General features: G+C 45.0%; 1 protein-coding gene across 4 annotated transcripts in view; it reads left to right on the plus strand.

The window, feature by feature from the left end:
• Nucleotides 1-10123: 10123 nt before the first annotated feature.
• The window catches only part of RAB37 (RAB37, member RAS oncogene family), a 70840-nt gene continuing 54755 nt past the window's right edge, over nucleotides 10124-26208 (plus strand). Inside the window, exon 1 of one of the 4 annotated variants that reach the window (XM_074388926.1) lies at nucleotides 10124-11212. In XM_074388926.1, the coding sequence (XP_074245027.1) occupies nucleotides 11141-11212 (72 nt within the window). In that variant the 5' untranslated portion in view covers nucleotides 10124-11140. The remainder of the gene's footprint in view (nucleotides 11213-26208) is intronic. The other 3 variants (XM_074388928.1, XM_074388927.1, XM_003931765.4) reach the window with 3 other exon arrangements.

Genomic DNA, 26208 nt, shown 5'->3' on the forward strand with positions numbered 1-26208 from the left:
TATAATGATTAACCCAAATCTGTGCACCAGAGGTCCAATTTAAAGAAAGGCTGGGTTAACAGATGAATACATGATTTGACATGATGCATTATCAGCTCTTGGAAGGAGGGATTGCATTTTCTTCCCAGTTTTGGTGCTCAGCTGTGTGCCTTGAGGAAAACAATCACAAATACCAGGAAAAAGGAGCCCAGAGAAAACACCTGAACTTGAACCCACTGATCACTGCAAGCAAGGCAGGTTGTTTAAGAGGGGATTCCATGGCCAAGTGAAGTGCGATTTCAGCAAAGACTCAAAACCATGATCCCTCCCACATAGAGAGCACGCATGCATGCGTGCACACACACACCTGCTGCTATGGAAGAAAACCACCTGTAACACCCACAGTCACGGATAAAACCTGAAGAGCACATGCTTCCCCAAAGGTAACATGCGCATTTAAAAATCACAATACAATGTAAATGACGTATCTTCCCTCCTGAAAGTATATTTCTCACAGGGAAAGAGGGCTATGCCACATGAGAGAGAAGAAATAGAGCAGAAAGAGTGGCTGAAAGACGTCCGGGAAATTTTGCTGGCTTTTTATTACTTCAAATGGCCCTCCCTGAAGATTGGGCATTAGAAGTCCCTCCCCCCAGGGCTGTTGAGCTTCTCAATTCTCTGATGACACTGTCACCAAGTTCTGAGACCCTGCTGGAGACAAATGTCCACAAGGAGGAGGCAGCGAGTTGCCAAAAGCCTGGCACTCAGTAGAGGAGCCTGCCTGTACTCTCTGTTTTTCACAGTCTGCAGCTGCTGTGCTCCGGGCCACAGGAGAGTACTACAGGACTGAGAGCCGTTAGAAGGACCAAGCACTATAGCACTGACAGCCATCAGAAGGACCATGGGCTGAAGTCCCAACTACTCGGGAGGTTGAGGTGGGAGGATCACTTGAGCCCAAGATGTCAAGACTGCAGTGAGTTGTGATCGCTCTGCTGCACACCAGCCTGAGTGAGAGAGAGAGATACAATCTCAAAAATACAAAAACAAAAACCAAGACGGATCACAGGCTCCTGGAGTCCTAGCCCATGGGAGTAGCCTTTTTTTTTTTTTTTTTTTTTTAGCTGGAGTCTTGCTCTGTCACCCAGGCTGGATTACAGTGGTGCAATCTCTGCTCACTGCAACCTTCACTTCCCAGGCTCAAGCAATTCTCCTGCCTCAGCCTCCCGAGCAGCTGGAATTACAGGCACCTGCCACCATGCCCCACTAATTTTGTGTATTTTTAGTAGAGATGGAGGTTCACCATGTTGGCCAGGCTGGTCTCGAACTCCTGACCTCAGATGATCTGCCCACCTAAGTCTCCAAAGTGCTGGAATTATAGGCGTGAACCACCGTACCCAGCCCCCTGGGGGCTACTATATGCTCCAGGAATTAGGGTATCGGGGCAGATGTAGTGATGTCACCGGGCACTTGTATAGCCTGGGAGAGGCAAACCCCCTTGGCGTCTCCTCCTCCTGATCCTGACTGAGTGGCAGGATAGTTCTGTGTACCAGAGAGTTGGTTTCCAACTATGGAGCTAAAATCTCCAAACAAATCTCCACAGACCCTTCCTGAACTACAATTCCTGGCTGATAATTCCACAAGCAGAAGGCAGCTGCAGGATGATGAAAAGGGTATCTATGTGGGGCCAGACCACTGGGGACTGAATCTCGGCTCTGTCTGCCCCCTGCCGGTTCCTTGTGATTAATTTAATGTCCCAGGGCCTCACTTTCATCATCTATAAAATGGGAAGAATCATTCCCTCCTCCAGGGGAGAACAGGGTAAGATTAAGTAGATGATACATGCAGAGTCTGTGACACCATGTGACACATTGGTGTCACAATAAAGTTTCGCTTGTTCATCGTGCATTCTATATCTCCCAGAAAGCACCCAACAGAGACAGCAAACTACATGGCAGCAGAAATCTGGCATCATGGGCAGGGCGCAAGTGGCCTTCAAGAGGCTCTCCCTCATTGGAGGCTACTTCTCGATAGTCAGAAATGTGGCTCCTTAGGGTGGTGGGACAGGAGAAGATATCTCAAGACAGGCCTTTCTTGGGAAGGAAGCATTGGTGCCTAGTGACCACTTCCTGGGTAAAGCCCTCCCTGACTCCCACCTTCCTCCTCACCTCCAGGAAGAGCAAGGAGTCATCCTCTCCTACAGACTTCGGGCACGCTCGGCCCATGTTATTCACGATGACAACTCCCATATTGAGCACTCAGTATATACCAGGCACTGAGCTCAGCACTTACCATGCGTTTTTCTTTCTGTCCCTCTTTTTTTTTTTTTCAAGTCAGGGTCTTGCTCTGTTGCTCTAGCTGGGGTGCAGTAGAGCAGTCTCGGCTCACTGAAGCCCCTGTTTCCTGGGTTTAAGCAATTCTGCTGCCCCAGCCGCCCAAGTAGCTGGGATTACAAACGCATGCCACCAGGCCTGATGGGCAGATCACCTGAGGTCAGGAGTTCAAGACCACCCTGGCCAACATGGTGAAACCTTTTCTCTACTAAACATATGAAAATTAGCCAGGCGTGGTGGCAGGTGTCTGTAATCCCAACTACTCAGGAGGCTGAGGCGGGAGAATCCCTTGAACCTGGGAGGTGGAGGTTACAGTGAGCTGAGATCACACCACTGCACTCCAGCTTGGCCAACAAAAGTGAAACACTGTCTCAAAAATAAATTAATTAATTTAATTTAATTAAACTTCGTTTTCAAAAAAGTATATCTGAAAGAGGTTGGGAAATGACAGAGGAAAGAAGTGAAAGGAAGGCTAGGAATGCTAATGCTTCCTCTTAGACCTTGGCAACTCAAAAATACAATCTACGGTTCACAGCGCAAGGAATGGAGGTTGGAGTCTGTTATGTGAAATCGCAGAGTCGACTGGTGGAAGCACAGAAAATGATGGCATAGCGATACTGAAAAGAATGCGCAGAGGAGCTGGACGCGGTGGCTCACGCCTGTAATTCCAGCACTTTGGGAGGCCGAGGCGGGTGGATCATGAGGTCGAGAGATCGAGACCATCCTGGCCAACATGGTGAAACCCCCATCTCTACTAAAAATACAAAAACTAGCCAAGTTTAGTGGTGCATGCTATAGTCCCAGCTCCTCGGGAGGCTGAGGCAGGAGAATCACTTGAACAGGGAGGCAGAGGTTGCTGAGCCAAGATTGCGCCATTGCACTACAGCCTGGGTGAAAAGAATGAAACTGTCTCTCAAAAGAAAAAAAGAAAGAAAGAAAGGGAAGGGAAGAGGAGGAGAGGGGAGACGGGAAAGGGGGGAGGGGGAAGGGGAGGGGAATAGAGGGAGGGGAAAGAGGGGGGGGGAGGAGAAGGGGAGGGGAGGGGGAGAAGAAAACAAAAAAGGAGCCCTTTTGAGAATCTCACATATCAGGTAGATACTGATAGAGACTAATTTCTCAGAGAGGGCAAAAACTATTATCAAAATGGAAATGTGGACTGGAATCACAAATGTAAGAAGGAAACTGTCAACTGAACCATGTAACCCCAAACTGCTGATTCCTGGGCGAAAGTTATGCAGGAATGGAGCATACATATAAAGAAGGGGAACTGAACATAGGAAAGTCAATATTCACAACCTGACAACTAGGACTGGAAGAGGAAACCTAGAGACCCACCTTTGGACTCCAAATGCCGGCAACATTTCCCAGGCAGAGGGAGCTGGGGCAAGAGGCAGCTACAGAAGAGCGAGTTAACAGCTGGCAACAAAGCTGCCCCTCCCTGTTTGGGAAACATGCTTGAGACAATCCTTATCCGTACAAATGAGTTCCCTAGCACTTGGAGACAGCATTAGAAAAATGTCCCTTCTAAAACTTTTAGATCAGAAGCTCTGCAGAATGAGCCACCTATCCCGAGAGATGGTCTACAAATGTACTTACAAATGACACTTGAATGGCCCCAAATCTCAGAAAGATATCAATCCAAAATGCAATTACTGTAAGAATAACTTTTCTTTTTAAATTATCATGTTAATTTAAAATGTCACAAAAAAGGCCCAAAGGGCATGAAGCTTAAAAATGAGTGATTAGAGCTCGAAATTTTTTTTGGTAATTTTCGCAGGGAAGATAATACTCTAATCTGAATGAAGGACATTTAGTTCAGCTTTGACAGGTGGAGAGCTGGAGGTCATCATCCCCACCCTTACAATAGAAAAAAGCTGAACAGGCCGGGCTCGGTGGCTCAAGCCGGTAATCCCAGCACTTTGGGAGGCCAAGGTGGGCGGATCACGAGGTCAAAAGATCGAGACCATCCTGGCCAACATGGTGAAACCCTGTCTCTATTAAAAATACAAAAAAAATTAGCTGGGCATGGTGGCATGCGCCTGTGGTCCCAGCTACTCGGGAGGCTGAGGCAGGAGAATTGCTTCAACCCAGGAGGCGGAGGTTGCAGTGAGCCAAGGTCGTGCCACTGCACTCCAGCCTGGCACCTGGTGACAGAGTGAGACTCTGTCTCAAAAAAAAAAAAAAAAAGAAAAGAAAAGAAAAAAGAAAAAAAGCTGAACAAGCTCAAAATCAGTGACTTTTCCTGGGCCATCAGAGAACTGAGTTTGCAGGGAAAGCTGCTCCTCTGAAATCTGGAGGGACAGGTGCATCCAGAAAGTCATAGCTGAGGTCTGCTTATCCAGACAGAAGCCACTGGAACCATGAACTGGTAGGAACATTTACATGGTAGCTTTGAGGCACTGTTCGAGGTTGAGTGTGGACTAATTTGAGAGTGAGAAACTCTGAGGGGGGCCAGTCTTAGGTGGGCACCCACATTTTCATGGACTTTATCTTGGGAACCTCACCAGGTTTACATGGTGATGACTGGGAAAACCAAAAACAAACAGAAAAATCTTGAAAGAAGCCAAAGGACGAAAAATTAGGTTTCCTGTAGAGGCGCTGGGATAAAAATGATAGTAAACTTCTCCTCGGAAAGTATACAAGCATTCATAGCAAAATAGGATCACAATAGCTAACCATAATAGATTGTATATTTCCTTTTTTTTTTTGAGACGGAGTTTCGCTCTTGTTACCCAGGCTGGAGTGCAATGGCGCGCTCTCGGCTCACCGCAACCTCCGCCTCCTGGGTTCAGGCAATTCTCCCATCTCAGCCTCCTGAGTAGCTGGGATTACAGGCACGCGCCACCATGCCCAGCTAATTTTTTGTATTTTTAATAGAGATGGGGTTTCACCATGTTGACCAGGATGGTCTCGATCTCTTGACCTCATGATCCACCCGCCTCGGCCTCCCAAAGTGCTGGGATTACAGGCATGAGCCCCTGCGCCTGGTGCAGATTGTATATTTCAAAATAACTACTGTAGTGAATTTAGAATGTTCCTAACACAAATAAATGACGAATGTTTAAGGTGATAGGTATCCCAGCTACCCTGATTTGCTCACGCACGTTGTATACATATATAAAAAATATCACATGTACCCCACGAATATATACAACTAGTATGTATCCATAAAAATTTAAAAAAAAAAAACTTAAAAAAGAAAGTATGCAAGCAAAAATACAGTAGTGTAAAATATTTAAAGTGTCAGAGGGAAAGTCACCAACCTAGTATTCCACGTCCAGGGAAATTATCCTTCAAAAATGAAGAAGCATTGGACATGGTGGTGTGTGCCTGTAGTGTTAGCCCTTTGGGAAGCTGAGGTGGGAGTTTCCTTTGAGGCCAGAAGTTTGAGATCAGCCTAGGCAACATAGCAAGACCTCATCTCTACAAAAAAAAATAAAAATTATCCAGGCATGGTACTATGCACCAGTAGTCCCAGCTACTTGGGAAGCTGAAGCAGAAGGATCACTTGAGACCAGGAATTTGGGGCTGCAGTGTACTGTAAATCTACCTGTGAATGGCCACTTCACTCCAGCCTGGACAACATAGCAAGATCCCATCTCTTTTAAAAAAGGAAGAGGCCGACGGTGGTTTGCGCCTGTAATCCCAACACTTTGGAAGGCCAAGACGGGTGAATCACAAGGTCAAGAGATCGAGACCATCCTGGCCAACATGGTGAAACCCTGTCTCTACTAAAAATACAAAAAAATTAGCCAGGTGTGATGGCACGCACCTGTAGTCCCAGCTACTCAGAAGGCTGAGGCGGAAGGATCACTTGAACCTGGGAGGCAGAGGTTGCAGTGAGCCGAGACTGGGCCACTGCTCCAGCCTGGCCACAGAGCAAGACTCCGTCTCATAAAAAAAAAAAAAAAAAGAAGAAGAAGAAATAGATACTATCAGACAAACAACTGAGGACTTTGACATTAGCTGACTTTCCTTGCAAGAAATGTTAGAAGGTTTTATTTTCAAACAGGACAGTGACATATATCAGAAACTTGGATCTACATGAAGCAAAGAAAGCTGTCAGATAAGGTGTAAATGAAAGTCAAATAAAATCTTATTTTTCTGATTCTTATTTGATATAACAGATAATTGTTTAAAGTAACAATAGTAGCCAGTATTTAGTGATTATAGCATGTAGATAAGTGACATAAATGATAGCAATGTCAGAAGGCTGGAAGGGAGAAATCAGGAATACTGTTTTTAAGGGTCCTGTACCACACATGAAGCAGAAATAGTGTTATTTGAAGGTAGACTTAGTTTAGATTCAAGAATATACTGTAAACTCTAAAGAGAAATGCTCAAATTTTTTCTTCTTCTTCTTCTTTTTTTTTTTTTTTTTTAAGATGGAGTTTCGCTCCTGTTGCCCAGGCTGGAGCACAATGGTGCAATCTTGGCTCACTGCAACCTCTGCCTCCCAGGTTCAAGTGATTCTCCTGCCTCAGCCTTCTGAGTAGTTGGAATTACAGGCACGCACCACCACACCTGGCTAATTTGTTCATTTTTAGTAGAGACAGGGTTTCACCATGTTGGCCAGGCTGGTCTCAAATTCCTGATCCCACTCACCTCAGCCTCCCAAAGTGCTGAGATTACAGGCATGAGCCACTGCACCTGGCCTAAAACTCTTTAAGAAGAATTTTTAACTGATATTCTGAAAGAAGATAAATTTTTTTAATTTTATAATTAAAATTATAAATTGCTCAGAGAGTACAGAAGCAGTAGCATGTGAAAATGAATAAAAAGCAGTAACAAATATGGTCAATATTATTCCAAATATATTAATAATCACTTTAAATATGAATAACTTAATACACGAATTAAAGGACAGAGATTGTCAGAGGGAATAAAAGAACAAGACCCAATTATATGCTGCCTACAAGAAATATACTTTAAATAAAAGACTCCAAAGTTTAAAAATAAAGGAATGAAATAAGTTATACAATGCACTGATCAAAAGAAAGCTGGAGTAGTGATGTTAATTTCAGACAAAGAAGACTTAGAACAAGGAAAATTGGTAGAAATAAAGAGGAACCCTACATAATGGCAAAGGGAATTAGTTCTCCAAGAAATGTACATGCACCTAACAACAGTGTCAAAATACATAAGGCAAAAACAAATAAACATAAAAGGAAAAAAAGACAAAGCCACTGTAGAGATGGAGAATTCAAAACCCTCTGTCAGTAACTGATGGATCTAGAAGGAATATCCATGAAGGATATAGCTGACTTGAAGAACACTATCAATCAACTCGATTTGATTGGCATTTATAGAATACTCTATCCAACAATAACAAATCACACATTCTTCTCAACTTCACCTAAAACACTCACTAAGATAGTCCTTCCAACACATCTTTACAAATTTAAAAGAATAGGAACTCACAACATGTAATTCTAAAGTAATAGTATCGTTATTTCACTGATACACTCTCTAAAGAATACCTACTTTCCTTTACTTTTACTGTTTGCTCATGTGAAAGGAAGAAGAAATCTTGGGACCCCAAAATCACTAAGCTAAAGGGAAAAGTCAAGTTGGGAACTGCTTAGGGCAACCTGCCTCCCATTCTATTCAAAGTCGTCCCTCTGCTCACTGAGATAGATACATATCTGATTGTTTCCTTTGGAAAGACTAATCAGAAACTCAAAAGAATACAAACATTTCTCTCTTATCTATCTCTGACCAGGAAGCCCCCTCCCCACTTTGAGTTGTCCTGACTTTCTGGACCAAACCAGTGTACATCTTACATACATTGATTGATGTCTTATGTCTCCCTAAAATATATAAAACCAAGCTGCCCCACTACCACCTTGGACACATGTCATCAGGCCCTCCTGAGGCTGTGTCATGGTGTGTGTCCCTAACTTTGGCAAAATAAACTTCCTAAATTGAGAGCTGTCTCAGATATTTGGGGTTCACACTTAACAATATGCCTTCTGATGGTCTCTTCTGCCTAGTTAATGCCTACTCATGCTTGCCTAAACTTAAAGATTAAAAACTTTAATACAGTATAATAAAAATATAAACAAAGTTAATCATTGAAAAGTAATCTACAGCCAAGTACAGTGGCTCACACCTGTAATCCCAAAAATTTGAGAGTCTGAGGCAGGAAGATCGCTTAAGTCCAGGAGTTCAAGCCTGGGCAAGGTGGCAAAACCCTGTCTCTACAAACGATACAAAAATTAGCCAGGCATGGTGTCACACACCTGTTATCCCAGCTAGTCAGAGGATTGAGGTGTGAGGATCGCATGAGCCCAGGAAATCAAGGTTACAGTGTGCTTTAATTGAGCCACTGCACTCTAGCCTGGGTGAGAGTGAATCTGTGTCAAAAATAAAGGAAAGGAAAGAAAGGAAGGAAGGAAATCTATAAAAAAAAATGCAGTATTTATGACATGAAGGATTAATGCTCATAATATAAAAACAGATTTTATAAATCCATAAAAGAGCACATTTGTTCTTGACTTAATTCATTCTCTATACAGTAGCCAAAGTAGCATCTTAAAAACCCAAATCTAGCCATGTCATTTCCCTACTTAAAGTCCTTCAATGGCTTCACATTGCTCTTAGAATGAGGTTCAAAACACTTAACATGACCCACATTATCTGGTCCTTACATACCTCTCCCCTCTTCCTCAGGACTCCAGCCACATTGGTCTTTTCTCAGCTTTTCATACCTTAAAGCCTTTGTAGGTCCTGATTGCTTTGCCTGGAATCACCCTACCGCCACCACCCTCTTTGACTAATGGCCAGTTTTCCTTCAGATCTCAGCTTAAACATCATTTCTCATGGAAGTCTTCCATCATCAACTCTGGATTGGTTCAGATTCTCTGCTATTTGCTCTATAATCCTGAACAAACAGATGAAATCATGTTTCTGAACCTTCCAAACTCCAAACCAGACCCTGGGGAGTGACCCTTTCAAGGAATGTGAGGTTCAAGGCAAAGGCTCTAGAACCTTCTTATCTATAGTAGTCAGGGTTGGTGAGGAAGCTCAGGAGAAAGTTGAGATGAAAGAGTCTAAGGTATTCTTTCTGTACTTTTTTTAGTACAGACAACTTTGAGAACTTAATGAAATCTATGGGATTCATTTCTTCTTCTGGAGATTTATTCTCCCCCAGAAAAAGGTACAGAAGCAAAACTTTGTGTAATGTTATCAATGTTCCAAAGTTCTCCTAACATCCATTTATTCACCTCACATTAAGAACCCTAACCGTTGGATGGTATGTAATGTAGGCCCAGTGAGAAGCTCATAAAACAACACATTGGTTCCCTAGCTTTGTTCATTTAATTAATATCCATTGAGTATCTACAATGTAGTGATTCCAGCAATAATAATAGCTTATAAATGAAATTTGCTTTACAATTTAAAAGAAAAGGAAGACTTTTCACATACATTGTCTCCCTCTTCCCCCAAACCCAATCAAGTGGGCATAGATTACCTATTTTGCTGATGAGAAAACATAAGTAATCCCATGGAACACAAGTGATCTGGCTCACACAACTCAGTCAAAAAGGAGTGAAACCCAGGAGTAAAATGCACTCTTTTAACTGTAAGCCTGGCTCTTTCCTTCCATGTTGATACTGACTCCAAGGACCGGTGGGTGGTACTAGGACTTGTCCTTAGTAATCTTATAATAACCCCACACATCACAACCTCAGCCTCCAGTTCCCATGGTGGTCACCCTCATACTCTCATATTCCAGGTGATGATGCGATTTTGTCAATCAAAGATCCCAGCGGAAGGACTCCCCTGATGTTTAGGGGGAGTAGCCACTCTCCATCTCCTTCCCAGAGAGCATAGTAGCTCACACTTATTGAGTTCTTAGTACATGCCAGGCATTGTTCTAGGCTTTTCACGTGAATTAACTCATTAAATCCTCAGAACAAAACCGTGAGGCAGGTACTATTATAATATTATCTCCATTTTGTGGACACTTAGGAGAGATTGAGTAATTTGCTCAGGATTACACAACTAATAATTTTCAGAGCCAAGATTTGAATTCTGGGGCCTGTATTCCCAACCAAACCACCATCTGCCTCTCCTGAGTCCATCGTTCTTACCTTCTTGGTGTCATGTGTACTGGAGAGAGTGCGATTAAAGCTCTGGACCTTCTCCCTAGGAAAACGCAGGTAATTTTGCATATTTCGGGGACTTCCGGGACATCTAAGACCCAGCGTCTGTCGACCTCAGCCTTAAAACCTCTATTTATCTCATACATCCTGGAGAGAATTGTCCAGGGACAAAAACAGCAGCGCCGCCAGCGCCGCAGGACTTCGCCTCTGCAAACATGTGAGGACAGCTGCGCGGCGCTGAGCTGCGTGGTGACGAAGATGCCCGTCCGCGGGGAATCAGGAACGGTGAGCTCCCGGGACCGCAATGCCCTGAGAACGCAGCTGGGTCGCTGAGCCTCCGGAGTTCGGCAGCTGAATGAAATACGCAGGGATCACCAGCTGGACTCAAATCTTGCGTCCCGGCCAGCACCCTGGAGTCCTAAGACGCAGGGATTGGAGTGCACCGGCTCTCAGAACTGTGGTCCCAGGTGCACCGCGGCGGAGTCGCTGTTCGTGGTGCTGAAACGCTCGGTCCCGAAAGAGCGCGGCCGTCTGCCAGCCCGCCTGGTACCGCGCCGCGGCCACTGCGGGGAACTGTCCAGTGCTGAACACGGATGCGGCCGGGCCCGCAGGGCTCAGACCCGAGCCTGCCGCACCCAGCGGAGCTCGGACCCAGTTCCTCAGTTCCTGCAAGCGCTGACGCAGAGCGCAGGGAGAGCCGGAGCGGCGAGCTCCAAGCCGGGCATGGACCTGCAGAGACCCGATTCCTACCAGGGAGGAGCTGGCCCTGACTTCAACGAGCATGTCCTGCATAAGGTAAATATTTCCTGGATTCTCCCAACCTAACGTTGGGAGAAGCACCAGCACCAGGAGTTTTCTCCACTCCCCTGACGTTGCTTTGGGACGTAATGAGAAACTAGCTTGTATCTGCGAGTCTGGGGAATCCTTTCTGTCTGATTCTGTTTGCTGCTCAAAATAGAGATGTATGAGCTCTTGGGGAAAGGCTGCTGCCAGGGGCTCAGATGGTCAGAAGCTTCATTGATTCATTTAAGTCATCTGTGTTCCTTTTTCACCCCCTCCTGCTCCTTGCCTATTTATGCCCCTGTATGCCCCCCGTCACCTTTGCCCTCCTAACCTCTGTAGGAGATTGCATTTGTCCCTGTTATGTCTGCTAGCAGTGGCCAAAGACCCGAATTCCTGGCCAACTTGCCTGAAATTAGAGAAACGGTTTGCAGCAGAGATGAACTGCTATTTTCAAACCAGACTCCCTCATGGCTCCAGAAAGCTTCTCTCCACAATGACTCACTCATAACCCCTGTAAGCATTTGCTTATTTCAAAGTTCTAACACATCCATTGCTTCCTTCATTCAAGTTTCTTATGCAACTCGGTTGTCAGTAATGCAGGTCCCCCGCTAAGATGGTTTTTTGGGAAAAATAGTAGTCTCTCTCAGGATAACAGTTTTAATTCAAAATCCATCACTCTGAAAGAATCAAGCCTTATATTTGCCATAAGAAGTTATTACGGCTCACCTTCCCTTTCTCTGACTTGGTCATGCCTTCCTTCTCCAGCCCTTATATTTTCTGCTTTGATAATGCCAGTTCATCTGTTAGTCACTTAAAAGGCTGTATGTGACCCTATAGGTGGAGCTTCTTATTCAAAACATCACTTTAAAGAGTCTATGAATGCAAGCTTTGAAATAACCTAACCCAACCTCCTCTTCTATCACACAGTTTATATTTAAGGAAACTAAAATCCAGAGAGGCTAAATGACTTGTCCAAGAAAACAAGCTGATAAATGGCCAAGCTGCTCCTAAAAGCCAGAAATTACTATTTCATGGGTAGTGGTTTTTGTGGTTGTTGTTTTGGTTTTTTTGTTCTTGTTTTTCTTTTTTTGAGACGGAGTTGTGTTCTGTTACCAGGCTGGAGTGCAGTTGTGTGATTTGGGCTCACTGAAACCTCCGCCTTCTGGGTTCAAGCGATTCTCCTGCCTCAGCCTCCTGAGTAGCTGGGGCCACAGTTGTGCACCACCATGCCCAGCTAATTTTGTGTATTTTTAGTAGAGACAGGGTTTCACCATGTTGGCCAGGCTGGTCTCAATCTCCTGACGTCATGATCTGCCCAACTTGGCCTCCCAAAGTACTGGGATTACAGGTGTGAGCCACCACACCTGGCCAGTATTCTTTCCTTTATATCCTTACTAAACTTCTCATCAAAGTGTACACTCCATGGACCAGCAGCATTGGCATTACCTGGGAACTTTTTACAATAGAAAATAGAATCTCAGCCCTGACCCTAGACTGGCTGAATCTGAACCTTCATTTTAACAAGATATCTAGGAATAAATATGCATAATAAAGTTTTAGATGTATGGCTCTGTCCTATGCTGCCTGCTTCTGACACAAAAGAAAGAAAATCAGCTATTGAAGGAAGCAGGTCTATAGATTTGACAGCCCATGTGTCTTCTCCATCCAGGTCTCTGATTTCCTAGGATATAGAGAAGGAGAAAAATGTATAGCAACTACTTCAGTCTAGAAGTCTTAAAGCCATAACAGTTTGAAGTAAACTAGAAGTTCTATGCTATTTGATGTTGTAAATCTCACCCAGTAAAAAGTGAATACAAGGCAGGGCATGGTGGTTTACACCTGTAATCCCAGCACTTTGGGAGGCCAAGGCAGGTGGATCAAGGTCTTGACTTCAGGTCAAGAGTAAGAGACTAGCCTGGCCAACATGGTAAAACCTTGTCTCTACTAAAAATACAAAAATTAGCTGGGAGTGGTGATGTGCACCTGTGATCCCAACTACTTAGGAGGCTGAGGCAGGAGAATTGCTTGAACCTGGGAGGCAGAGGCTGCAGTGAGCCAAGATCCCACCACTGCACTCTAGCCTGGGCAACAAAGCAAGACCTTGCCTCAAAAAAAAAAAAAAAAAAGTTCATGCAAGCAGAAGAACATAATTACAAATCAATTACAAAATTGTCTTGGTGACTAGATCTGTGGGTCTCTCCAAGTTTATACCATCTTAAAGAGGTATAAATAATCATTTTGAAAGTGTTAAGATTGAGAGCTCAGATTATTCAAAATATTGATCAGATGTGGTATTTTCCATTTCAATTACCCACATATGAGATGTAGGATGTAGTCCATGAAAACTTTTACTTCCTTTGAGTTTCTTGATCACCAAATTGAGAGTGGAAACCCATTCCAACAAATTCCAATATATTTAAAGACAAATGTCTGTTTACTACTAGTAAGGGCTCGGTGTCATCAGCTTGGCTGTGTGAGTACCTTGAGGGCAAGAGCCAGCCTTAACCTCCTGTGGTGCCCAGCAGACTGACATATGTATGTAAGGAAAGCTTTTCTACTTAGATAGTGCTGACAACCTCCTGCTAATATTACTTTATAATTGTGTGTGATGTTTTATTGTGATCCACTTAAAACACTTTTTGTAAAGAGGGAGGGCAACAACGTATATGCATTATTTAAAAAATAACTATATAGTAGAATCCAAGGAGTTCCCATTGATTAATTAATGCCTATTTTCCATGAAAAGCAGGGCTCCCCTCCAACATTAACTGCTAGGATAAATGAGTTTTTTTGAGGTGGGGTCTTACTCTGTAACCCAGGCTGGAATGCAGTGCTGTGATCTCAGCTCACTGCAACCTCTGCCTCCCAGGCTCAAGTGATCCTCCCACATCAGCCTCCCCAGTAGTTGGAACTGCAGGCATGTGCCACCATGCCTGCTAATTTTTGTTGTTGTTGTTGTTTTGTAGAGATGGCATTACACCTTGTTGGCCAGGCTGGTCTCAAACTCCTGGCCTCAAGAGATCTGCCCACTCAGCCGCCCAAAACGCTGGCATTATAGGTATGAGCCACCACACCCAGCATGGAGAAATAATTTTTTGAATAAACTTGTTATTGACATATAACAAACACCACTTTGGGAAGCTGAGGCCAGGAAGATCACTTGAGATTAGGAGTTCGAGACCAGCCTGGTCAACATGGCAAAACTTTGTCTCTACTAAAAATATAAAAATCAGCCAGGCATGGTAACACACTCCTGTAATATCAGTTACTAGGAAGACTGAGACAAGAGAATCGCTTGAACCCAGGAGGTGAAGACTGCAGTGAGCCAAGGTCATGCCACTGCACTCCTGCTTCAATGACAGAGCAAGACTTCATCTCAAAAAAAAGAAAAAGAAAAAGAAATATAACAACAAAAAATCCTGAATCTTATGTATCCACCTTGGTGAATCATCACAAAGTGAACATACCTGTGAAACCACTACCAAGAGGAAGAAATAGAACTTTGTCTGCTTCCCAAGAGCCCCCCTCCAACATTCCCCTTGCCACACACCCTCCCCCAGAGATTATCATTATAGAGGAAGAAGTATCATCTCACATTTTGACAGCACAGCAGATATTATGTAGGGTAGTCCTAGAAACTTGCCAGAGAATAGATATTGCTGTATGATGAAACAAAACTCCAGGCTTGAAATAAGCTGAACCTTGATGTGACTTTGGGCAATATCTGTGAGTCTTACTTCTCTTAGCTATAAAATAGGAGTGATAATTCCTGCCTTATTATTTTTGAGTAAAGATGTTAGCTAATATAATGTAAAGCATATAGATAAAATCTCTGGAATGTAGGCAGCATTCAATAAAAGTGGTTGTATTAGGGCATGCATCTTGGGCTCCAAAGCAACTTCAGTGAGTGTCACATTCAGTCTTGCCTAAAATGATGAGTTTTGTGAGAAGAGCAGCAGCTTCATCCACAGAAAACCTCAGAAAAACACAAGCTGCATATTTCACAGCAGCGAGCCCATGGAAATAAAATCACACAACCCACCTACACAAAAAGTATGACTTCTATACAAACATCCCAGTTCTGACTTCCTAAGTTGAATATCTTTTTCCTCTAGGAGACGATGTATGGGACATGATGAAATTCCTTTATATGAAAAACACACCAAATATCATCATTGGCATTGTGTAGCTCCTGCAGTTCAGCTGGTCCCCGTAGTTGGAGGCTGACCCAGGCAAGCCCAGGTGACTCTTAAAAGATTGTCGGAGGGTGGGCTGGAAGCCGAGAACTGTCTGAAAACATTGAGCTCATCCGTCACGTGCTGAGTTTTTAAATAGAGTTGCTATTGCCACCAATCTGAATATTTGATGCAACTAAATAATTTAAAACAAATGAGCAACCTAGCTGCTCTTTTCCTCTGAGAACTCTCTGTTCTCTCTAGCTACCAGCTTCGAGAGCCCTCCAGGGCAATGGTATGAGGTAGGACTTACGAACAGTGCATGGCTTGGGTCCCTACTGTGCTGGGGTCTGACCTTGAGCTCTGGGAAAATAAAAAGATGTTCATTTCATTTTCACAGAGAGGGGCAAGCTTTTGCCCCAGATACCAGTGAATTAGGACAAAGGGCTTCAGTTCAAGCACTTGCTTCCTAATTCCCCATCACCAGGGCTCTGAGGAACACCCACATGCCAGTCTAGCTTCCAGAGGGACAAACAATTCCTAGGGCAAAGTCAGTCTCAGAAAGACCGGGGAAAGGGGACAGAAAAACGTGGGCTACTCATCCATTCATCCAGGGCTTGGTTCTTGGTGGGTGAAAAGGGATTACCAGGTCCCTGTCTTCCAAAATATTTTCGTTTCCACCTGGTGCAGTGGCTCACACCTGTAATCCCAGCACTTTGGGAGGCTGAGGTGGGTGCATCACAAGATCAGGAGTTTAAGAGCAGCCTGACCAACGTGGTGAAACCCCGTGTCTACTAAAAATACAAAAATTAGCTGAGCATGGTGGTGCATTCCTATAATCCCAGCTACTCAGGAGACTGAGGCAGGAGAATCGCTTGAACCCAGGAGGCAGAGGTTGTAGTGAGCTGAGATCGCACCACTGCACTCCAGCCTGGGTGACAGAGTGAGACTCTGCCCCCCAACACACAAAAAATTTAAATTTAAATTTAAAAATAAAAACTGAAGTTAGCATCCAGGAGAGACAGAGTTCTACATGCCAGCCAGCTCTCTCCCCCGCCCTCAGGCTGTCGCCCATTGATGCCGGGGAAAGGTCTCCATACAACAGCATTGTTATTCCCTGCCAGAAAATTGTGCAAGGGAAAGACAAATAAAACAGCAAAAGACCACACTCGCCATTGTGTCTTCCTCTCCCATTCTCTATCCCACAGGTGCTGATTTTATTTTTTTCAATAAAACAATGATAATGGTATGCAAATTTGTCCTCAGAGAGTCCAAATCCACCAAAAAAAAAAAAAATCCATGCCCTGTAAGTGAAGAGATTTTGTTTTCAAAGTGCACTAGCTCCAGTACTCAAAAGATTTCTATTGTCAGCTCAGGAACAAACAAGAAAGTCAAGAAAAGCTAGCAGCTCCCTGTATAATATTTCCACTGACTTGTTATTCTGTCTTGCTTACTCTGAAGGTTTACGGAAACAAATGAAATGTGTATTACGTCATGGGCAATCTCAGGCTGTCTGGGACTCCTCTGGCTAATATGTCGGTACTGCCCAGATCTCAGAGCAGGCAGCTGGCGGAGGGAGTGGTGCCTGCTGGTTCCCTTAGGATAACCTCAGCAGGAAATGATGGTGACTCAGTCCAGTGCCTCAAAGTCATTTTCCAAACTCTTCAGGCTTTCCTCTCCTAAGCATCCTTCCCTTTAATTTGTGGTCCCTGGGGCCTTTTGTGAGAAAACGTCTGAGATTCACTCGTGTTGGTGCCCTAATATGTCCTCATGTAAGCTGTTCTGGGGAGGGACTTCCTTCATTTTCAGGGCAGGAAACTCCGCCTTGCTGGGTGGAAGTAAACAGCCAGAGGTGAGCACCAGGCTGGAGAATTGTTGAAGTGGGCATCTGAAGTGGCTCTAAACTTATCCCAATACGCTTCTTGCTTCCTTCCTCCTCTTCTCAGGCAAGAGAAACAGTTCCTAGAGACTGCAAGTGGGAACGGAGATCACAGCTCCTTGTTAACTCATGCAGGCAATGCAGTTCCCAGCTGGGTGCAGCCATGGGCATCCTCCCATTCGTTAACCAGAGGTTTTCTGGGGCCAAGAGAGACAGCTCCAAGCAAACAGATCTGGAAAATCTTAACCCCTAACTGATGACACCAGACCTCACCCTGCTCCTGAAGGGAGCAAGGTCCTGAGTGGTGCAGTGAAAATAACTTGAGACCTGCAGGACTCAAGCATTCCCCTAGCACATGGTTCCTGTTTCCCTGACCTTGATGACAAAGTCGGCTCCCTCCCTTCTCATGTCCTTATTACCACCTTCTCATTTGCTTATTAGCAGACAGCTTCTACCCATCAACATGAGGGTGTTATCTAATCATTTGTGCTTCTGCAAATGCACATGCTTCAAGGTACCTTAAATCAATTTAAGTTCATATGTTCTCTTACTTGCTAGCCCTCTACCCCTGACCACCCCCCACTCTCTCACACACACACACACACACCACATGCCCATACACGCACATGCACACATATGCCTCCTTCCTCTCATGAGCCACAGGCAGGACCAGTGATCATCCATTTTTGTTCTCTGTCTCCCCTTATCTTCTGTTATTATTTATTTATTTAAGAGATGGTGTTTCACCTTGTTGGTCAGGCTGTTTTCGAACCCCTGAGCTCAGGTGATCCACCCACCTTGGCCTCCCAAAGTGCTGGGATTATAGGTGTCAGCCACCACGCCTGGCCCATTATGAGTCTTTTAAAAGCACAGCAGGCCGGGAGCAGTGACTCACTCCTGTAATCCCAACACTTTGGGAGGCCAACGTGGGCAGATCACCTGAGATCAGGAGTTCGAGAACAGCCTGGCCAACATGGCGAAGCTCTGTCTCTAGTAAAAATACAAAAATTCGCCAGGCGTGGTGGCGGGCACCTGTAATCCCAGCTACTTGGGAGGCTGAGGCAGCAGAATCACTTGAACCCAGGAGGCAGAGTTTGCAGTGAGCCAAGATTGTACCACTGCACTCCAGCCTAGGTAACAGAGCAAAACTCTGTCTCAAAAAAAAAGCAAAGCAAACATTTCTCCTCCTCTTCCTCCTCCCTTCCCTGTTTAGATTTTGCATCCATGCCATCTCCCAGAAACTCTGTTTATTAAAAATCAGAACTGTCATTAATTAGAGCAATGCCTCTAGGGGAGCGTCAGGAACTGGTAACACCTTGCCCAAGCTCACATTGAGAAGCAGTGTAAGCTTTGGAAGGGAATAAAGTCTGGCACACAGTCCAGATGAGGCAGACACCCCACTTCCAGCCCCTGGAATCTCCCTCTTCAACTCCCCTTTGCCTTTACCCAGATTCTGCCTCCTTCTCAGGGTCCCACCTTAGGTTTCATTTGGTTATCAAATGAGAAATATTAAAAATCATCTGTGCACTATAATCTGAAGGAATCCAGTAAGACTAATAATTGTTCCCAATAAATGATCCAAATAAGCGTATGGTTTATTTGTGCAGCATTTAACAGCTTACAAAACACTTTAACATATACCAAGACATTTATACTTAATATATGCTTTTTCCAGAAGATATCACTATTCACTCCATATTAATAGGACAGGGGAACAAAGGTCAGATGGCTGGGTGTGATGGCTCAAGCCTGTAATCCCAGCACTTTGAGAGGCCGAGATGGGCAGATCGCAAGATCAGGAGTTTGAGACTAGCCTGGCCAACATGGTGAAACCCTGTCTCTACCAAAAATACAAAAATTAGCCGGACATGGTGGCAGGCACCTGTAATCCCAGCTACTCTCGAGGTTGAGGCAGGAGAATTGCTTGAACCCAGGCAGTGGAGATTGCCGTGGCTGAGATTGCACCATTGCACTCCAGCCTGGGTGAAAGAGTAAGACTCTGTCTCAAAAAAAAAAAAAAAAAAAGACTTGCTCAAGGTCACAGCCAGCATTGTGGAAGCCTGAATCATTACAGCAGACCCTTAGATAGCACTTGCATGCCACGTAATATTCTAAGCACTTGGCATCTCTTAACTCACTTAATCCTACAACAATCCTATTTTAATCTCATTTTACAGATGAGTAAACTGAGACGCAGGGACATTAAGAAATTTGCCTATAATCAAATCCAAGCAAAGTAGGCAGGCAGAGGGATAGAGTCAGGAGAGGATAAGGGGCTTCACCAAGAGGGTCACAGATGGTCATTGCTTTAGAGCACTGACAGCAGTCCATTGTGTGGCCATCAGCTCTGTAGGGCTGGTTTTGCTCACTCACCCAAGAGAAGCTCCCTGTCTCCAGTCAGGCTGATGTTAATCAGACTCACAAGACACGTATTGCCCTAGATGCCAAGCCACATTATAATCAGGAGATTGTTTGCTAAGCATGAAATCCAGGGGGGGGAAGGAACTTGGAGGATTCAAATGCTTGTTTAACGCTATCAGGCTGACATGGTTTGGTAGCTGGCTGCACTATAGAGACAGCCTCAATCTACAACCCCCTCGGCCCTTTCTACCCTTGGGTCCTCTCCCCTATCTCCCCACCTCTGCCTCCCTCAGCTGTGTATATTTAACTCTGACTTGGGCCGGGCAGTCACTCTGTTCTTTCCAGGTCTGCATTTCCTGCAATCCTTTAAGAACCACTTGCCTTTGAGCTTGAGAACGCCCTGGACTTGACCTGGTTATAGGGAGGGAAAGGGAAACGATTTTCCGTCTTTAGAAACCTCTATCAGTCATAGTCAACGTTGTCATGTCATATTTCTTCCTCTATCTCACTCGAGACCTATGTCAGGGCCTTAGGGACTTGGGTTTCAGGGGCAAGAACCATGATAGCGTAGAAAGGTGATTAGGGTTATTTCCTTATATTCCACCACCACCTCGACCCACATGCTCCCCTTGAAATCTGGCATTTCTGCCTGAGAATCCTGAGAGTCAATTCAGCAAATGTTTGCTGAATTGAATTTTCCAAACTCTTCAGGCTTTCCTCTCCCCTAGGCACCACATCCCAAACCCCAGGAACAAGACCCACTCTTCATTCCCCAAGGAGCTGAGTCCAGCAGGCTGAGTGGATCAGAGGGATGGCACAGAGAGAGATGGCTCAGGCCACATCTGACTGCAGCCCAGTGTACCACATGGACCTTTGTGCCATGAAGGTCAAAGGCCTCTAGTTTCATATGGTGGGAAGCTGGCCCTTGGGACCAGGTCAAATGCTTGCTGCTCTCAAGGTTGCCAACTTCTGGCTCCTGGCTGATTGACTGATCTGAGGGGCTAGAAAGCCCAAAGGCCCTGGATGGGCCCCCACCTCTGAAGGTCAAAGGGCTCTGGGCCCCCAACACAGGGATCCCTTCAAGCCCATGTCCAAGAAAGGAAGAGACTCCTGGTGCACTTCTGAGAAGTGCCCAGTGCAAACAAAGTCCCCTGTCCAAGAAAGAGCACTGGGCTTTGGGTCCCAAAGAGCCAAGCTTTAGCCTGTCTCTGCTGTCTGCCAACTGTACATCCTAGGTCAATCCATTTCAACAGCACTTTCCAATTTGCAGAAAACTTGCACATAAATTATCTCGGTTGATTTCCCCAGCACTGGGTGTAAGGAGAACAGGCATTATTCTTGACTGCGAAAGGGGAAATCTTGTGGTCGGGACTCTTGATTTCCAGTGACAAAACCCAACTCAAAACAGCTTAAGCCAAAAAGAGAATTCACTGGTTCTTGTACCAGATAAGCCTGGGGGTGCAGCTGACATCGAACTCAGCTGGATGTCAGTGTAACTCTCAGTGACTTCAGCCTCACACTCACTGTCTCTCTCTCTCGTCTATCTGTCTCTCTCTCTCTCTCTCATTCTTCCCTTCGGCTTGGCTCCATTCACAGACAGTCTTCTCCTTGTGGGGCCCCATTATTGCCAGTAGCCCCAGAATCACATCCTCATGGCTCCCAATTCCAACCAAAGTCCTAAATCCAATACTCACTGGAGACTGATACTGCCGCGCGCCCACCCCGAACAACACTGCAGCCAGAGGGTAGAATACGATGGACAGCCTAAGCCTGGGCCACATGCCCACCCCAAAGGTGGAGTCAATCCCACCCAAGCCCTGAGGATCATGGATGAAAGAAAGTGGCTTCCAGGGAAAATGGAATGGTGTCCTCTGGAGGCTAGCCATGCAAACACAATAGCTGTCCCATGGTGATCCTGGGGTTGTGGGGGCTGGGTCCCAGCATTTTTAAATCTTTAATGAGAAGTGACAGAAAAGAAATGAACTGGAGAGAGAGATCCAAGATGGCTGATCACTAACAGCTCGGGATTGTAGCTCCCAGTGAAAGCGCAAAGAACGAGAGGACGACACACCTTCACATGAATTCTTGTTGCTCACGCACCAGGAGATTCCCAGCGGAGGAGCCCCACGGGTTGCCAGCGCGACTCTTGTGACCGGCGAGGCGGTTTTGCTGGCGCCTCGGAGCGACGGTTCTTGGTGCAGAGTCAGAAAAGCACCATCAATCTTAACGCCGCTGATTTAGTCGGCGCAGTGGGTTGCTCAGATTTCGGCGCTGAGAATCAGTAAGTCGGACGTCCACTCAGAAAACCAATTACAAAGACGGTAAATACAAAGACCACAGATGGATAAATTTATAACGAAGGGAAGAAAACAGCCAAAAAAGGCTGAGAATACCCAAGATCAGAACGCCTCTCCCTCAGCAGGGGATCACAGTTCCTCATCAGCAACGGAACAAGGCTTGATGGAGAACGAGTGTGTTCCAATTACAGAAGCAGGCTTCAAAATGTGGATAATGAGAAACTTCTGTGAATTAAAAGAACTTGTTTTAAACCAATCCAAAGAAACTAAGAACTTTGAAAAAAAGATTTGACGAAATGTTAACAAGAATACACAATTTAGAGAGGAATATAAGTGAATTGATGGAGCTGAAAAACACAATACGAGAACTTCGTGAAGTATGCACAAGTTTTAACAGCCGAATTGATCAAGCAGAAGAAACGATATCAGAGGTCGAAGACCAACTCAATGAAATAAAACAAGAAGACAAGATTAGAGAAAAAAGGATAAAAAGGAACGAGCAAAGTCTCCAAGAAATATGGGACTATGTGAAAAGACCTAATCTACGCTTAATAGGTGTACCTGAGGGTGAGGAGGAGAGTGAATCCAGGCTGGAAAATGCGCTTCAGGACGTTGTTCGGGGGGGTTTTCCCAACCTAGTGGGGCGGGATGGTGTTCGGCTCCGGGTGGTGCAGGGAACACCGCGGAGATGTTCCTCGAGAGGGGCGGCTCCGGGGCGCGTGGTCGTCGGATTCACCGGGGTTGAGGTGGGGGAGAGGGTGCTGGGGGCGGCCAGAGAGGGGAGTCAGGTTGCCCACACGGGGGAAGCCTATCAGACTTACAGCAGATCTCTCAGCAGAAACCCTACAAGCCAGAAGAGAGTGGGGACCAATATTCAACATCCTTAAAGAAAAGAACTTTCAACCCAGAATTTCATATCCAGCCAAACTAAGCTTCACAAGTGAAGGAAAAATAAACTTTTTTGTGAATAAGCAAGCACTCAGAGATTTCATCACCACCAGGCCTGCTTTACAAGAGCTTCTGAAAGAACCACTACACATAGAAAGGAACAAACAGTATCAGCCTTTCTAAAAAAATACCAAAAAGAGCATCAATATAATGAAGAATTTATATCAACTAATGGGCAAAATAGCCAGCTAATATTAAATGGCAGTATTAAACTCACATATATTATTATTGATTCTAAATTTAAATTGACTAAATCCCCCAATCCAAAGACAGACAGGCAATTTGAATAAAAAACTAAAACCCATCAGTATGCTGCATCCAGACCCATCTCACATTCAAGGATACACAAAGACTTAAAACAAGGGATGGAGAAGGATTTACCAACCAGAGAGCTAAAATAAATAAATAAAAAGCAGAAGTTAAAATTAAGCAACAAAGATCAAAAGAAGCAAAGAAGGACATTATATAATGATAAAAGGATCAATGCAACAACAAGAAGAGCTAAAGATCCTAAATATATACGCACCCAATACAGGAATACGTAGATCAGTACCACATCATATCAACTTAGAAGTTTAAACGAAATGTTCGTTGGCTCCTTATTTGTTATTCTCTTCCCTCATTTTCTTTTATATCTCCATTATTAAGGACAATTATAGGCATACCCATATTTAGATTGCATTCTAGCCCAGGCAATAAAGCAATACCCCCATTCTCTCTCCCTCTTCCTCTTTCTCTTTCTTCCTCTTTATTCTTTTTCTTATAAAAAAATAATAAAAAAAATGAAAAGCTTTTAAAAACATAGATGCCCTTGCCCCACCCAAGACCTACTAATTAGTGGCACCAATTTTAAGAAGCTTGCACACACAAATACCTAACTATACAAAACATGAGACTTAGAACTCCCATCTACAGGTCCTGACTCAGTGCTTGATTACCTGGTAGGCAAACTAATCATATACATGTTGCTCACAAAGCAGAGGCATCTCCCCTCCATGCTGGTTTCTCTCCAAAAAAAAAAAAAAAGAAATGAACTGAACTTGTCACTGTCCCACCTGAACTGGGTTATTGGTGCCTCACATGTGGTGTCATTTAAGACTGAATAACTGGGCTGGGCACGGTGGCTCACGCCTGTAATCCCAGCACCTTGGGAGACAGAGGCAAGTGGGTCACAAGGTCAGGAGTTCGGGACCAGCCTGGCCGAGATAGTGAAACTGCGTCTCTACTAAAAATACAAAAATTAGCTGAGCTTGGTGGCGGGTGCCTATAATCCCAGCTACTTGGGAGGCTGAGGTAGAGAACTGCTTGAACCCGGGAGGAGGCAGAGGTTGTAGTAAGCCGAGATCATGCCACTGCATCCAGCCTGGGCAACAGAGCAAGACTCTATCTCAAAAAAAGAAATAAACAAACAAAAACCAAGTAACTGGATTTGGGTTATTAATGACAGGACTTGGGAAATGAATTACTGTCACTCTATGAAGCAATCGGCTTATTCGGGCTGCAGAGCCAGACCTCCCTCTATGGGAGGGAGTAGAATTTTCTCTGAAGGAAATACATGATCCAACTGTGGACCATCCAGGGAAGAGGTTGACTGGAGCAGGGAATGAGGTTTCAGGAGGTGGAGCTGAGACAGGAATGAGAGGAAGCTCTTTCTCCTCTCTTAGGGACCATGGTTAGCTGCTATGGAGACGTCTGTATTTTTCCATTGCTGGGAAGGGCGTGTCAGCCCAGGACTACATGAACGCAGATGAGAAGTAAGGCAGAAAAGCACCAAACAAGCCAGCTTTATGGGTGTGCAGCCTACGAAGTCACATAAGGCCCTGCTCTTAAAAGGGCCCCGCCTTTAGTTTAACCCTTTGCGTTCGCCATCTTTAAAGTCTTAACAATGTTTCTACAAGGAGCCCTGTATTTTTATTTTATGTAGTCATTCTTGCTGTCAGATAAAAACCCCTGCGAGGTCTGAGCCTGGCTCTGTATGGTAGTTCTGAGCTATTCCCTGGGGCATCTCTGCCTTCTCATGGCCCCACACCCCTCCTGGTTTTGAATGTGTCCCAAGTAACCAAGGAAGAGTCATCTTATGCTTTGGGCCAGATGGCAAAGGAGTGGGCAGCACCACAGTGGCATTCACTGTTGAGGGGTGACTGCATCCCCAGGACATCATCTGCAAGGGTCACAGGCAGCAGGAAGTGTGGGCTGGAAGGCAGATCAGACAGCCCAAAGGTGGATGGGCAGGCAAGTCCTCAGGGGTAAGTGGCTGTGAGAGAGGCGGGGTAAGAAGTACACAAGGCTCATGTGTGTGATCTGAGCATTGTGCTGAACAAACAATAAAGCTGTATTGGTGGCTATTAGTGAATAATGGGAGTCATTATTTTATTATTTATTTAGCTATCTATTTATTTATTGAGACAAGTCTCTCTCTGTCACCCTGGAGTGCAGTGGCACGGTCTTGGATCACTGCAACCTCTGCCTCCGAGGTTCAAGTGATCCTCCCACTTCAGCCTCCAGAGTAGCTAGGATTATAGGTGTATGCCATAAAGCCCTGCTTTTATTTTATTTTATTTTATTTTATTATTTTGGATTTTTAGTAGAGACAGGGTTTCACCATGTTGGCCAGGCTGGTCTCAAACTCCTGACCTCAAGTGATCTGCCCACCTCGGCCTCCCAAAGTTCTGGGATTACAGGCGTGAGCCACTGCACCCGGCTCTAGTTTGGTTACTTTGAAATCACAGCCTGGTGGGTCTGTGGCACTTTTAGTTATACTCCGCATTGTAGAAGAGAAAAGAGATCTGAGAGTCATTCAGTAGTTGTTCAAAGGCGCTCGGCAAGGAATAAAAGAAAAACCCCCAACTCAGGCTTCAACTCCAGACCCTCATGCTTCCACTGACCTCTCCCTAGATTCCCAGCATCCTTAGGGAAGGGAAGGCTTGGACTGGAAGCTCCCCCAAGCCCCTTTATCACTGACCTTCAGAAATGCTGGCGAAGCCCAGGTGACAATCTCAACCTACCCAGGATAAACACCAAAGCAATATCAATGCCAATGGGGGACATTCATTCGCAAAGCGGTTTCAAGACCCTGCGTGCAGAGCTGCTCGGGTAAAGCAAGCCCAAACGCGGTTAGTCACTGTTTATTGGGTCTCAGGAGCAGAGGAGCCAGACAACAGCGCTCCCCAGGGAATTGCCTCCATTGGTCTAACTGCAGGATAAGAAGCCCAGGAAAGCAAGCCCAAGCCTTGCAGGCACCAGCACTGCTCCCAAGTGGACTCCACTTTACCTCCACCTTCTCTCCCATCCGCCCTCGTGTCTTTTTTTTTTTTTTTTTTTTTTTTTTTTTTTTTTTTTGAGACGGAG

This window comes from Saimiri boliviensis, chromosome 17, assembly GCF_048565385.1.
Source record: "Saimiri boliviensis isolate mSaiBol1 chromosome 17, mSaiBol1.pri, whole genome shotgun sequence".
Lineage (NCBI taxonomy): Eukaryota > Metazoa > Chordata > Mammalia > Primates > Cebidae > Saimiri > Saimiri boliviensis.